General features: G+C 38.8%; 1 protein-coding gene across 1 annotated transcript in view; it reads right to left on the bottom strand.

The window, feature by feature from the left end:
* The window catches only part of LOC106934578 (hexokinase-2-like), a 24,011-nt gene extending 10,621 nt beyond the window's left edge, over positions 1 to 13,390 (bottom strand). Inside the window, exons 1-6 of the mRNA XM_015014566.1 lie at positions 13,234 to 13,390; positions 8,852 to 9,085; positions 7,620 to 7,924; positions 7,360 to 7,508; positions 6,061 to 6,180; positions 2,778 to 2,873 (exon numbers count right to left, since the gene is read on the bottom strand). Of these exons, the coding sequence (XP_014870052.1) occupies positions 2,778 to 2,873; positions 6,061 to 6,180; positions 7,360 to 7,508; positions 7,620 to 7,924; positions 8,852 to 9,085; positions 13,234 to 13,385 (1,056 nt within the window). The 5' untranslated portion in view covers positions 13,386 to 13,390. The remainder of the gene's footprint in view (positions 1 to 2,777; positions 2,874 to 6,060; positions 6,181 to 7,359; positions 7,509 to 7,619; positions 7,925 to 8,851; positions 9,086 to 13,233) is intronic.
* Between the last annotated feature and the right edge of the window lie 2,080 nt (positions 13,391 to 15,470).

The following is a 15,470-nucleotide window of genomic DNA, read 5'->3' on the forward strand; positions in this document are numbered from 1 at the left end:
ATATTTTTTTTATATGTTTGTTCAAACTGTCACTGTTTTGACAGTGTAATATGTCAGATAATTTGTGAAAAAATTAGAGCTCCTCGGTCTTCAGAAATAAACCACTCCCAGTCAGAAAAAAACAATCAGAGTCAGTAGGAGGAGAGTCTTAGCGCTGTCAATCACGCTTGTGAACACGCTGGTCACACAGTCCCTCTCTGCTGTGCTACAGCTCCTTCCCCACAGCAGAGCCCGCCGCGAGCATACAGGCGAATAAGTACGGCCACCAGTGACGGTGGATAAATAGTTTGAACAAATATGTAAAAAAAAAAAAAAACATACTTTTATAAAAGTTACCCAAAGACAGCATTACATCGTCTCTGATAGACCAACACACAGCAGATCATTAATGTAAAGTTCTGGGTTTTTTTTCTCTTCTTTCAAATAAAAACTTCACACAATGTTCAAGTTCAACCCTCTTAACCTGAAACCCAATACAGCCCAACCAGCTGCCTCCAGGAAACAGCCAAATAGATCAGTTTCATCTGGCCCAGTCAAAGTCCAGATCAAGATGTGAGACTTAAAGCAAGAGCAGAAGAAGAATTAGGCAAACATTTCAGTCTCTTCATCTGAAAAGCTGGTAAAGGCTTACAAAAAAAAAGTTCAAGAGGGTTAGTTACCTTCGTCAGCATGTAGCAGAATCACTCACATCAAATATGCATAAACAAAGTTTTGAAGTGGTAAACAATAACAGCAGGGTTACTTACTAAAAGGTCTTTTTGCCAACTCTCTTTCTGTGTCTTACTGTTTCTTCTCTCTCTCTTCTGTTTTCCTCCCCACATCTCAAATGATCTTGCATAAACCTGAAGCTTTTCTTCCACTCATCACATTTTGATCACGGCTTAATTTTAAGTATCTAACTGAGACCTGCTTCAGTAAAACACCCGCACGTAAAAAAGTAAGGGTAAAAAAGCTGAAACAGATTGGATTGAAGGCCACATTAAAAAATAAAAGAAGAACAAGTTTGATACTTTTTTTCCACTTTGATCAGTGTTCTGTATCCTAACCAGGAATTAGCCAGGGCCTCTGTTGTAATTTCACACTCTTTAGCTGCTGACTGCTGGAACTAAGAGGCATGGAAACATTTCTCTGCACGCTCCTTCTTAGATGCTGTACCAACACTTTAAAAGCAAAAAAATAAAAAATCACTCGAAACCCTTAAACTCTTCAGTATATAGTGACCAGCTAATATTCTCCAGGTCAATGTTAGGACAGCAGAGCTCTGTGCTTACCTGCAGAAATAAAGATCAATCTTAAACGCCGTCCATGTGAACGCCTTCAGCAATATTTTAGACTGAACTCTCGCTTTGTGTAAAACCACTTCGAAACTGTGATTAGGTCAAACTGTCCGCCGTAGTAAAAGGTAAATTTATTGAAATAAAGTCCAAGTTTTCCTTGAGAACTATTGCACAAGCGTCCGGGTGCACTGTTTCCACAGCAAAGACCATGTAAACAAGGAAGTAGTTTAAAAACTGGACCAGTAACGAGCAGAAATCTGAATTTGCGTGACCGTTTCCAGGAAGCCACATAGTTGCTTTCCAAGATGGAAGATAAAAGGGCTTGTTTGCTTCCACAAAATGATCAGATTTAAGTTGTTGAAGAAAAGGAGAAATTCAAGCACGTCGTTTGGTTTGATCAGAGTGAGTTAAACACATTCAGGGAAAATTAAAATGTGCGTCTTTCGCTGCCGCCTTTCTCGCTGTGAATCTAACAAATCCTCCCTGGAGGTCCGAGGCAACAAAAAGCTTATTCAAATTCCACTCCTCGAATTATTGCGACTTAAAGGCCAGTAGTCAAAACCGCCCATGGGCCTCTCCGATGCTGAAGGGTCCAATTAAACCACAGGAGAGAAGCACCACTGCTGCAAGTGTGACAAAAACAAATGACCTAAACAAATGGCCCAAAAACCCTCAACTAGAAGAGACACACGGGGAAAAAGTAGCCAAAAATGACATTTCTGTAAACTGAGATAAGGTTCCTGAAAGGTGAGTGGAAGTAATTATGACAGTAACTTAAACTGTCCTCTGTTTTTTATTTTCGCTTTTTGGCCTCATCAAAATTAGCTTATCTTGCAAAAATGAGATGGGAACACTTTTTTTTTTCCAAAACAAAAAAACAAACAAACTTTCCACCATGTTTCTCATTTAATGGAAACACCGCAATTGCGAAATTGTGTTTTTTCGACATTAGCAGGATATCAATGAAGGTTAACGTACATTTGGTATGGAAACGCAGCTGGTGACTTACTGTATGAACTCTAGTGTTAACCCTTTATAGTTTACTACTGCCTCAGAGTTTATATGTTTAACTGTTTCTCTTGTCTAAAAGCCACTCAACTAACAGCTAAACTTTCTCCTACAAAAAGAAGATATCCGTCTCTCAGCTCTTAAAGCATCTTGTAACAGCTCCTTTCATCCTTCAAGATGTGGTTGGACTGGACGCAGCCTATGTACTCGTGTCCAGTGAAGGTTGCTGTGAAAGCTGGATTAACACAAACATGCTACGTGGGAGGAGCAGGCTGCGTTAGCAATCAGACTCCGGATGCAGCACTTCTACAAACGACACCGCCTCCCTCAAACAGAAGTAGTTGGCACACAGAGAGTTTCTGACTGATTGCTCGGTACACACTTGGAAAACGTGTGTGTAGATGGAAGGCCATTGCAAGCAGAATACTCTCTGAAAACAGACTGAAACATTTTTTTTTTTTTTTTGCAAGTTCATTCAAAACGTGCACTGACCTGCTTGCGCTGGACCGCCTCCTTCAGCAGCTTCACGACGTCTTTCCCCTCACAGCCGCTGGCTTTGAAGCCCTTCGTCCACTTCAGAAGGATTCCCTGCAGAAAGGACGGTGAGGGTTTGGCACCATGTTGAAACGATCCACAGGGATAATTTACATGTCAGGTTTCATTGAGGAAAACTTTACACCAATCACAGGAACTCACAGAAACATCAGATGTTGTTGAGAAACCAAGTGATTCAGTAAAAACTCATTTTGAATATTATATACATTCATTTTCGGTTTCCAGAAAGAAGAAGAACCCGAACTATTACACCTTTCATTTGCAACTGTAATGAAACAATACTTATTGTACTAAATATTGATAGTGATGGAAACCTGTTTAGAGACTCAACTGACTCCAATCAGAGAAGAAGCTGAAAACCTCCCACTGAAATATTTGAAATTTTTTTCAAAACCAGAACAAATTTGTCAGATCATCCATCTACATTTCACAGAGTGTGTGTGTCTCTCTGTGTGTGCGTGTGTGTATGTGTGTATGCCACAAAAACTTTCAAGCCACACATCCTCTAAGATGACAAGGCCTCCTTTCCTCTGCCAGCGCTCTCTCAAGAGTTGTGTGCTTGGAGCGGCTGGAGTTGTAAACACATTTAGACATTAGCCGTTTGGTCTCCAGCTCCTTCTGTAGGACAGGACAGACGTCGTCTGGCGGGCCACAAGCTCCGACATTCAAAACGTTTGCTCAAGAAGTACAGAGGAAAATGAGTCAAAACAAACGAAGGAAATCGAGTTCGATGAACCTTTACGTTCATCAAACTTTACGAAGCAAAGTCTTTCGCGGTAACCAAACCGTGAAGAACCGAGAGAGGGGAAAAAAAAATAAAGGGTCTGAAGGATAAAATGAATGATTGTGACAAATTAAATCTCAACCGTTCATGCCGTGCACACGCGGTCTGCTCGGTTCACAGAATACACACAACTCGCCTCAGCCTGTGGCAGTAGTTTTATGTTTTACTGCATAACTGCTTAAAAAAAGAAAAAAAAAAAAAAAAAGAGCGGGGTAAAGTGAAAGGAGAAAATGAGTACAAAAACCCAAGAGGGAATCCTACCAAACGGCGCCAGTTTAGTAGGATTTTGGATATTTAAAACAAAAAGCATATCAACAATTATCAATATCGACTGATATGAAACGCTTGTATTGTGAACCAAACCTACAATCTTGGAATAGTTTGCACAGAAGCTTCTCATTAACGTGATGCAATTGTGACTCAGTAATAAGTTTTTTCACAAAACCTGCTACACACTACGACTTTTCAGGTAATAAAATTGTCCAAGAGATAAACAACATGATTGGATATTTCGCTGTGTTACTTCATTAACAAACAAACAAACAAACAAAAAATTATTATTCTGTGACAGATGTGAAGTCAGAGGTAAAGTGATTCTCTTATTTAAAGAAAATCTTCTCAGAATTTGAAGCACATAATTTGTAATGGTGTGAATTTTTATTTTTTATAAGATAAAAAAAGTTCAGTCTTATGTAGTAAACAATAATTCTGACCAGGTCACACCGATAAAATCAAAGTTGTGGTTGGTGGAATGGAAAAACAAAACAAAACCAAAGTTTGCCATTTTAAATTAAAACCATTTGTTCAAGTAAAACGCCTATTTGAGTATTTAAGCTTTTTCCAAACAGAATTAAGTTAGTTACAATATTTCCTTTCCTGTCATAAAACAGACAAAATGTCAAGCTGAACCTTTTCCATCCAAAGGTCACGTTGTGACACAATCTAGTTTTTCCGAGTCTGATCGACTGACGGCTACACGACGGACATCTGTGTTTCAGGTATTAATTAGCTTGATTTGCAGAGAGCAGCTTGTCTGATTAGCATCTGAGCTGGCAACTGATTTTCAAGTCAAAGTTCAAGGATCGGGCTAAAGAGCTTTTAAATTCCCATCAAATGTTCTGGCCTGATTATGACTGAGGACAAGTCCTTGTTCTGACAAGAGAGAAACATCAAAGCCACACAGTGTCCTTAAAAACAGAGAAAAACGCGGCTTGTTTTCATCTCCAGCATACAGCCTCTGTATCTAGACAGGTTGCTCTTAGCTAACAAAAACTATTGAAAATGTTTCATGTTTAAAGAATGTTCAAAAAAAAAAAAGAAAATGTTTCATGTCGACCTAAATGGAAAACTTTGAGACTTTCTGATGAGAGTTTCCAAAAAAAAAATACAAATAAAAAAACCCTCAGCTTCTTTAAATCGTTTAAGTTTTATTTAACTCTCTTGCGGTAAATTGTCCTCAATTTATACAATCACTCCACCAAAACACCCAATTAGGGGTTTTATTTAAACCCTGAATGAATGACAGCTTATTTTACACATAATGTTTGGAAGCGGTGAAAAAAAACAATAAAAATCTTTGGTCGCGTTGTGTGTTGATTCTAAATATCGTCACCAGCTAAATGATCCTCCCCACAGTTTACTGATTGTTCAGGCTTCCAGCCGCGATGAATGCTGGACTGAAATATGTTGTAGTGGAAACTGAGGCCCAGCGGACGGAGGCAGCATGAAACACACAGCTATTCAGACTGACCTCTGACCCACAGGAGCGTGGCTTTGTGATGAACAGAAAAAAGTGTTTTTTTTGTTTTTTTTAAAGCAATTTGAAACAATCAATCTGTTTAATGAAAAAATATGAATAAATCTTCATTTCAAACCTTCAGCAGAGGCAGCCTCTCCCTGCTTGATGTCACACAACTAAAACTTTAGGAAACAGTTCAAAGCGCGCACAAAGTTAACCGGACTTTATGCACACAGTCTGGTTAGTAGGACGGAGAAAAAGGGCCAAGCAGAGAGAAAGTAAAAACATAAAATTATGACAATAAAGCTGAAATAGTACAAGAATAAACTATTTTGAGAATAGTCAAAGTATTAGCAATGTCATGTCATCTTAACGCGACTTTATCTTGCATGACTTTATTATCGTATTAGTACAACCTAAGAGAATGAAGTCATAATAATATGAGAATAATTACAACTTTATTCTCTTATTATTGCAACTTTAGTCTCATAATTTTATGATTTAATTTAAGTCATAAAATTTACTTGAATTAAATAAATTTTAATTGACTTAGTTCAATTCAATTAATTAAGTCAATTTTACTTGACTTATTTAAAGTGATTTATTCTCGTATTTTTTAAATGTATTTATAATTTTCTTAGCATGGTCCTGATGCTCTATGTCAGGCTCAGGATTCAGACCGGCAGACAGAACGTTACCTCATTCAGCTTGGTTTGATCACATGGGAAAGAGAACGTGAACCCCAGAGGTAAGGACGCTCCACTCATCCCCCTGTAGTCCAGGAAGTCAGCAATGCAGTACACAATGTAGTTGAAGAGCTGGGGCACAGATAAAAACAAAGGGAAATTAAAAATAATTACAAGAACATTCAGCCTCAGAAAGCATTAAGTAAAAAAAAAAAAAAAAAAAAAGCCAATAAAGAAATTTAATTTGCTGCGTAAGCAAAAATCACTGAGCTGAAAACTTACACCATGGGGGAATACTATTGCACACCTGCAGAGCTTTTCAAAAGCAGAAGAAGAAAGGCCGCCTTAGGCGAGAACCGCTGCTCTGCACATCACACACACTGATGGCGGGAAGCTGCATTGCAGCCCCAGCTGCCCTGGGGCAGACTGACAGAGGCGGTGCTAGCGTTAGCATTACACTTTACCACCAACACAGGACGAATATCCCTAAAGCTGAGCCACTGCTGGAATATGCAGCTTTTTAAGGTGAAACACCTCGACTGCAGTTCAAGAACGACGGCAATAATCTGACCTGATGTTGAGTATTTATGTCAGTCAGACCAAAATGATTAACCCACTTAATTTTCCTAAAATGGAAAATGTTAAAATATGACTAAATATTCATCTTTTTAAATAATTGAGCTTTTACAATTAGTTGATCCACGTTTAACCAGAAACTTTTACTGAAAAGACGACTTTACTGAGATTTACTTTGATTTATTAAACTATTAAACATCTTGACAGAAAGCAGCCCAGGTCCTGTTTTTAGAATAAATCTGCTCAATCGAGTCCAAAAGAAACTGAAAATGAGACTCCGACAGCAAATGTGCAAAATTATTTTAACATTTTGGATCTGTGATTAATAGAATCCATTTTGTAGAAAAATAAATAACTTTGATGACTATTTGCTTTATTTTAGTTTTCTTAGTTTGTCCCATGCAACAAAAAGTATGGACACCCCTGCCGTAGATATTAGCTTCTGCGCTGGTGCTGTTTGTATTTCCTTCGTTTGTATCAATGCATATTGGGGCATTTTTGGTGTTTGAAATACGAAAATAGGAAGTTAGTATTTTTGGAGCGGGCTTTCAATTTGTCATGGTTTTTAGATATTCTCCTCTGGTGTTTTGATTTATTCACATGAAAACCCACAAAAAACATAAAACATAAAAAGAGGATTTGTGTTATTGTAGTTTTTTTCAGTGTGAACTGAAACTTGAAAAACCAAAAACCTAAAATGATTTTCAGCTTTTTTATTCCCACACCACATAATACCTCCTCCCCCGTGCCCTGCAGCGTGTCCTGATCGATACTGTAGATCTTCTGGTGCATATCCACTTTCTGCTTCTTCTCATTTTTCAGCCGAACGAGAAGAACACGGAAACTGGACCCGCCAAGATCCAAAGCCAAGAAATCTCCTTGTTCTACAAAAAAATAAAATGGAGCAAAAACATAAAAATAAAAACAATTCACATCTAACAGGAGCAAGGTCATATCCGAGTAAGAGGCAGCGGACATCTTGTCTTCCCCCTCACCTGTTCCGTCCGGGGTGGACCTGACGTACGTCGGCAGCATCTTGACGCTGGTCTGGTCGTGCGTCTGCTTGGACAGACCCCGTGCCATCTCCTCCGTCAGCCTCCGCTTCACCTCCAGCAGCTGCTCGCGGCTCAGCCGCAGGGTGTCGAGGACGCGCTGCCGCTCGGCGTGCTGGGTGGCGAGTCGGTAGGCCACCGCCGTCACCATGGCCGCGCCTTTCCCGCTGCCGTGCTGCGACTGCAGGAAGCGCACGTCGCAGTCTGGCACGAGGCGCCGCACCATTTTGTTGAGCTTCCTGGAAAATCTGTTTTCCATAAGAAAAAATGATTTTAATAAACATTGTGCTGTTTCTCGGTGAACTTTCATGCTAGCTAACTTTCCATCAATGAACAAAACAGCACAGATGGCACAGAGGATAAAGCAAACTGTGCTGGTGACTCAAGACATTTAAAAACCCTCACAACTTGTACTAAACAGTTTCATCTCTAATTATTTTAAGCCAGAACGGAGCAAGTAAACTACCCAGAGAAAATCTAATTAAATAGAAAACCGGAATGAATGATTAAATAATACAAGTGTGTTGCGAGTATGAATAATCCATACTTATATTCACAACTGTGTACGTATAAATATGTGTCTACTTGCAGAGTGAAGAACACTTTTGTCCCGTCAGGCTCTCCGAAAAGAGATGGAGCAAGGTGAATTTTAATGAGAGGGGATCAGGGAGGATAATTAGGTCGTGTTCAGTCGACTGGCCCAAAGCCGGCAGTTTAAATTCACCAGAAAAGACGGCTGACATTCAGCCCAACTAAGTCTTTGGCTCCATCCTGAGTATCTAACAGAGGAAATGACGAAGCCCCTGCCAGGGACTGGAGTCCTGCTATGTTTTACTACATGATCACCAGGCTGGACAAATATCTTTGAGACATTGGGAAGAGTAGCAGGCAAATAAACAACTTTGTAAGCTCCAACTCCAAGTCAGTCAGGCAAACACTGATGACAAGGGAGAACTAATCCCCTCTGTGTGAACAAGCTCTAATTATGTAAAGAGAGCTTAAACAATAAACGCAGAGATTACGTGTTCTTGTTGGAACAATTCAATCCACTTTAGATCAAATACACTCAGGGGGCGCGGAGGGGCACACCGAAACACTCCTCTGTTTATAATCTGGACTCCTCGTTAAAGGAGTGAGACACACAGACACACACATCAATGTTCTGGGTCACTCACTCTGGATGACCCTTGTAGACTGAGCCGTCCACTCCGATGGTGATGCGCAGCTTTTCGGCCGCTTTGTTGTCCCGGATCTGTCGCATCACCGCCGCCAGGGTAGAGGCGCACAGGTGTGCAGCCCGGGTTGAAACGACCTGGCAAATCCTCCGAGTGGCGACGCAGTCTTCAGCAGACGGGTCCAGGCCCAGGCTGCGGAGCGCCTTCTCGGCGCTAGCCAGGCCTTCTTCATCTCTGCAGGTGAAGAATGAGACGTCCAGTTTATTTCTGATCAGATTCCACAGGCAAGGACAGGAATTCAGGGAGATAAGAACTTCACTTGTAAGTAGGGCATGTTCATTTTGATTAATTTCTTAGATTTAACATGTTGAAATTTTAATGCATTTTTTTATTGATACATTTTTTTTTTTCAGACAAAAGTTCCTGCCGGAACCTTTGTAATCCAATGTTTCCGGTATGCCCGTAAATCGGACGTGCAAGCAACATCCTTAAACAGCAATTGATGACAAGGTCGTTCCTCTCGGCCCATCAGGGTTTAATTCCTGCTTCAGAAAATAAACTGATGCTAAAATGAGTTAGCCTGTCAGTGAAGCTATTCAAGACTAAAATCACATCTCAGTCATCTAATGCTAAAGTCGCCGTGCACAGTTCATATTTCTAAAAACGTGTTTTTTCAAATAAGTTTCTGAATCACTTGAAATCACTTTGCATCAATTTCACAGTTGAATAATCTAAAAAAAAAAACAAAAAAAACAACAACACAAAAACAATGAAAAAAAACTAATTGAAAACAATATTTTTAATGTTGAGCTCATAGGTCTAGTTCCTCAATAAATAAGCATCAAAACCGGGTTTTTGAATTTAAAATGTTGATTATGTTGTCAATATATGGTTTGCTTACAATGCGATTAATTACAGACATTGCAATTAACAAGTCCAAATCTTGTAATCGAGTCCCACCACTACCTAGAAGCTTACTTATTTATGCTTAAACACCATTAACGACCCATTATACTTGTAGTGCATCAAATTAGCATTTTAGCAATCCTGAAGAATTAGAACAGATGCAATTACCGGTAAGTAGGACCAAACATTTAACCAGCTTCTTCATTAAAATGACCTGAAGAGGCATATAATGTTGCTTAATGCCACATATGTGATGGGATTTATTGAAAAGCATTAGGAACAATAAGTAAAAAGAATAATTAGAAACATGTGCGTCTACATAAAATGTTGCAAAGACTCTGAAACCAAAAGACATGAACGACTAATACGTTATATATTTTTATGTAAATTTGTTGCAGCTGTCATTTTGATTTTATAGGTTTCTAACTTTATTAAATTTAATAATACTGTTAAATGTTTCTAGATTTAGCAGTATTTAACACACACTCACTTATAAACCGATTGTAGATCAATAGGCGGTGATGGTGTCCCGTCTTTGGACACTCCAACATGCGACAACAGATTACAAAATGAAACTCACAACTCTATAAAGTTTCCTGGTGTTATTCCTGAATTAGCAACAGCTGCCTGAAGTTTTCCAGCAGGCATCCTGATCAGACGCCTAAACCACATCGGCTAACACGTGTTGACGTACGGGTAATCTACATCTGCTGGCCGCTGGTGAAGGTCAGGAAGTCGATGAAGGTTCAGCTCAGCTCTTCATCTTTACGAACCACAACAATAACCAGATTACTCCAGACAGAGCCGCAGTGGATCCATCTCATCCTCAAACTTCTTTCAAACACTTTACAGTAAACCGTCACGTGAGTAAGTGTACTTTGAAGTACAGCTGCACAGAAATCTTAAGCTCAAAACGCCTGGGATCAGACAGCGGCACACGCACACACAGTCGTGTTTTCATCACTTGCGGGGACTTCACATCGACTTCCATTAATTTCTACAGTCTAACCCTTACCATAACCCTAACCATCACATACCTAACCTTTACCCTAAACCTAACCATCACATACCTAACTACTAACCCAAAAACAACAATTTCCCTCATGGGGACCAAGAAAATGTCCCCACAAGGAGCAATATGGTCCTCACAACTCCACATTATATCCCATAAGGATATGAAAACCTGGTACACAAACACACACCACTTCAAAGTTGATCCAACATCATTTAACTTCTCTCTTCGATTACGGAGTGCCTTCCGAAGCCAAGCGTTCTCGTCAGTGTCGTTTGCTTAAAGGACGAGCCGTTCCAGACCTCCAGCACGTTCTTTTCTTCTCATCAGAAAGCCGCAGTTTGATCTGTGCTTTTTTATCAGTCACAAGAATGGAGCTCCGCCACCACCTTCTGCATTTGCTCTCATTAACTCTCCTATTTATAGCAGCCCTGGATAACGGCACGTCGGCCTCCTGGGAAGCGTTCTTCACTTAGCTGGATGTTTCTCACCGTTGCGCGTGTTTTTCTCTGTGCATACCAAACTGTTGCATTGACCTCAGGTTGTTTGCACACAGCATCGCGGGTAGATTAGTCTGGGTTTTTTACTCCGTGAAGGATGGCACATTAAAAATAAGAACTACTGCAAATGGTCTGTATTGTCAGCACAGTTTCTCATTAATTATAGTTAATTTCACACGTTTAATTATTTGCAGATGAAACTATGAGCTTGCAAGCACCTTTTTTCTCTCACTGTCTTAACTTAAATTAGACCAAACTTCTCTTGGTTTAGCTCAGTCTGAATTGCCCAAATTATTTATGTTTGCTAAATTCTTCAATAATAAGTTAAATAATGTCAGATTTGTTTATTAATGTCTTCAAATCAGAAGTTTACACACATTTCCTCAGAGTTTGGAAGCATTGCCTTTGAACTTCCACAAACATCAGACAGTACAGGCCCATTCAACCAAGTCGAATGTTTCTGAAAAGTCAATTTATTTGAGGAACTTTTTATCACAATGTGAAAAATGTAAAATAAAATAATTATGCAAAGATCGTTTTCTTTTTTTGTTATTTATTGTCATATCGAACTGGTTATTTGATACTTTATACATTAATACTTATGTTTGTTAGTCTTGTTCTGTCTGTTAGACTGAAATATTTGTTTTGTATCCACTAACTGGTGAATAAAAAAAATATTTTAAAATCATTGTTTCTGTTATTTATGATTTTCTGCTTGTAGTTGATGAAACACAGCTTTTAAAATTAAAATATTACATTAAAAATATTTTTCAAAAAGAGAAATGTCTCAAAAGAATCTTTAATAAAAATCTTTAATAAAAGTTATTTTCTAAAGGCTCTCTCCTTTGGGGACGACTAACAAGGCTCATAGGAACATATATTTTGTTGAATACGACTGCAGTTTGCTGTAATTTTGTCCCATTCCTCCCTGACAGAAGTCAGGTGTCACTGGATAGGCACAAAACAGGGCCTGACATTGTCAAAGTTTGCTATTTATGAAACACAAACTTGACGAGAAAATATGTGATCTCTCTCTCAGTCCAACTCTGACCCATCCATAGTGTGCGCTTGTTTTGGAGACAGGGAGATGGTCACTGATTGACCCCATCATCAGCATTCAAAAACACATTGTTCCACATGCTTCATTGGTAAGACTTAACTACACATATGCTACAAAAAAGAACAATAAGGCAGCTAGAATATAAACTAGCTTAGCATTAAAGTTGGGAAGTATAAAAAGGTATTTTTTTCCTCTGCTTATCATAAATTCTGTTTAATCCCAGTGCCATATTTTTGTTCTGCAGACACCAGAGAAAGTACAGAGCAGGATTAGACGGATGGGATTAAAGAGTCTCCAGCTGCTTTCAGATCAAAGTTTGGCCAGAAACACCCGGCCACTAATCCTCCTTTTTGGGACATTTTGTCTTTATCTATTCGGGAAAAAAAATAAAATAAAATACTGGTGATGCAGTAAAGGAAGGTAAAACGATCGAGCAAAAAAGAAAGTTGAGTGTCTGTGATTCATGGAGATGACGGACATGTAACCACTGCGGACATGTCCGCAGTTTCGCCACATCATGTTCATCCTCCGATCCAATAAAACTAAACCGGCAGACGCATTTTAAACACAAGCATTTATAATAGATGATAGTCCATTAACCTTAATTGTGAACTTTTTTTGACTCTCATCTTTTTCTCTATTGCATTTTGTTGCATGGTACAACAGCAATAACAAACAGCATTGTCTTTCATCTTTTATGTATGAGAAATATTTAAAAATTCATTAGAAAAATACCCGAAATTACATGAAGCATTAACACAACATCACACGCTTGTCTAGGTTTGTGATGTTGAATGAATAGCTTGAAACTGTCGAGAGCCATTGAACCGATTCCTTCATACTGTATACTTTAGGGTTGTTTTTATTTGGACATCATTTATGAGAACATCGAACAAATACTAACTTGTCGCTCTCAATGGCGTAGATGTAGTTGGTGCTGAAGCATCCAGAGGTAAGAAGCTGTGGCGTGGTCTGTCCCTGGAACAGCAGCTGCTTTCTGGCCATCTTCACCAAGATGAGACGCACCAGCTCCCCCATGTACAGCCCGCTTATCATCTTCTCAAACCTGAGAAAGGTACAGACAAAAAACACACCACATACCAGATATTTACATACACTGAATAAAAAGATACAAACTTGTTTTTTCTCACTTGTGGGAGGACATCCAAAAGGTTTGACCCAAGTCATACATTTTAAAAGATAGTTATCCCTGATGTACAAACGTCCTCGTTAAGTTTTCTGGCATCTAGCAAACAGAAATAATTTTGGTAATTCTCACTGAGCTAAAACGAAAAAAAAAGGTTGGATCGGTTTTAACTTCAGACACCGAGAAAAAAAAGTGTTTGTGGCTTATTTATCAGGTGTATGCAAACATCTGGTCTGAACTAAATGGATCGAATTCATGATGCCAGAACTTCTCAATATATTCTCCACTTGCACTTTAATTTCCAAAAGGCAGCCTCTGCAAGGTAATTCACATTTAGAATCAGAACTGTTTTAGTGATGACACATGCTGATAAGACATCTGTCTGGGAGATTTTTTTAATAAGATGAGAGAATAAATTAAGATGCGAGAACACAAAAATACCATCTGGGTGACATTTCTTTGCAAATAAAATGATCAATTATAACTCTTGCTTAATTTAAGGAATGCTGTATAGACTCACAAGTGCGTATTGTGGACGGCGCACAAGTCTTCACATCCACCTTGTGTCTGGCAAATCATCAGCTCCATTTCCAGTAAAGATAACTAAATAGGCATTAAAGCTGCATGTTTCTGCATTTCTTAAGGACAGCTCCAATCGACCTTTTTTTAAGCCATTCTGATTTTAAAATACATAATTATAGAGAAGACGTTCACAGAAAATGTGAGAGCTGAATATGACTTTCAAATTTAATTACAGTGCAGGCTCGCAAAACTTGAACCCACATGCTTTGGGGCGAAGGGTCTTGTTTAGAAAAGGCAGCACAAGGAATTACAGCAGAAAGAGCGAAATGGAACGCCCCCCACATTTATAAATAAACACTTGCTCACTGTCCACATGTAGCCAGGTCTTTATAAAAACTAAAAATATACATATTGTGCACTCTGGATTGGTTTCATCCACATGAAACCTGCACCAAAATGCTCCAAGCACTGTTTTAAACATGCCAAACCCCTAGGGGGCAGTGTAGCTCCAAGCTAAAAACAATGTCAGTCGATCAGATTGCTACTACTTCCTGTTACGAATTAAACATAGCGCCAGGAGGTTTGTTTGTGTGGTCAGATATATAGCTAGAACTACTTTTAAATAGTATATTAGAATATAAAGTTGTTTAAATGCAAAACAATGCCCTAAATCTCCACTTTGCCGTCTACTCACGAAAACACAAATATGGAGTTTTCTTAAATATCCACTTTAGTTGTAGTTTTTATGAATAATTGTTTTCAGTGGTATTAAACAGAGTTTGTGTGTACATGAAAGGCCAAAACGCATAAAAATGTATTTTTTTTTTCCAGATATCCAGCTACGCGATGAGTGAAAGACAATTCAGGTTTGACTGGCATACTGGTTATAAATGTGTCCTTACTTTACAGTCTTATTATTGTTTCTCTGTTTTGATATTTTTTAACCTAATTTGTAGTTCCATTTGCCTTTAACTTGATGTTACCACATGTGAATTTCTCCACTGAGGGACAATAATGGATATTTAAATTCTATTCACTTCATTGTTTTGTTATACTTTGCTGCAATGCATCAAGTCAGAGCGACTGAAGGAAAATTCCTATCACACCTTTCAGAGTTCTGGTTGCAAAAACACAAACAAAAAGTGAGCTTTGTGGTTGTATCAAGACAAAATGAGCAAGTTCTATGGTAATTTAATGCTGAATATAGCAAGTGTGGATGACTCCGTTGTCGTTTGTGACTGACGGTGAATGTTTAGAATATTTCATGCAGAGATATGCTGCCCAGCATAATGGTAAAATAAATAAAAATACAAAAAAAAGTTTAAGAACTTCAAGTTGCTTCCAAGTAGGACAAGGAGGCAGAGTTGGATTGGTTTCAATCCACTAGGCGAAAGTTTGTTTATTTGTTGCATCTTACATTTCTTCTTGTCAGTATTTGAAAGTCTGAACAGCCTGAAAAGGCTCCGATGAGC

The sequence above is a fragment of the Poecilia latipinna genome, unplaced genomic scaffold (genome assembly GCF_001443285.1).
Source record: "Poecilia latipinna isolate Pla-1442-1.1 unplaced genomic scaffold, P_latipinna-1.0 Scaffold1828, whole genome shotgun sequence".
NCBI classification, from domain to species: Eukaryota; Metazoa; Chordata; class Actinopteri; order Cyprinodontiformes; family Poeciliidae; genus Poecilia; species Poecilia latipinna.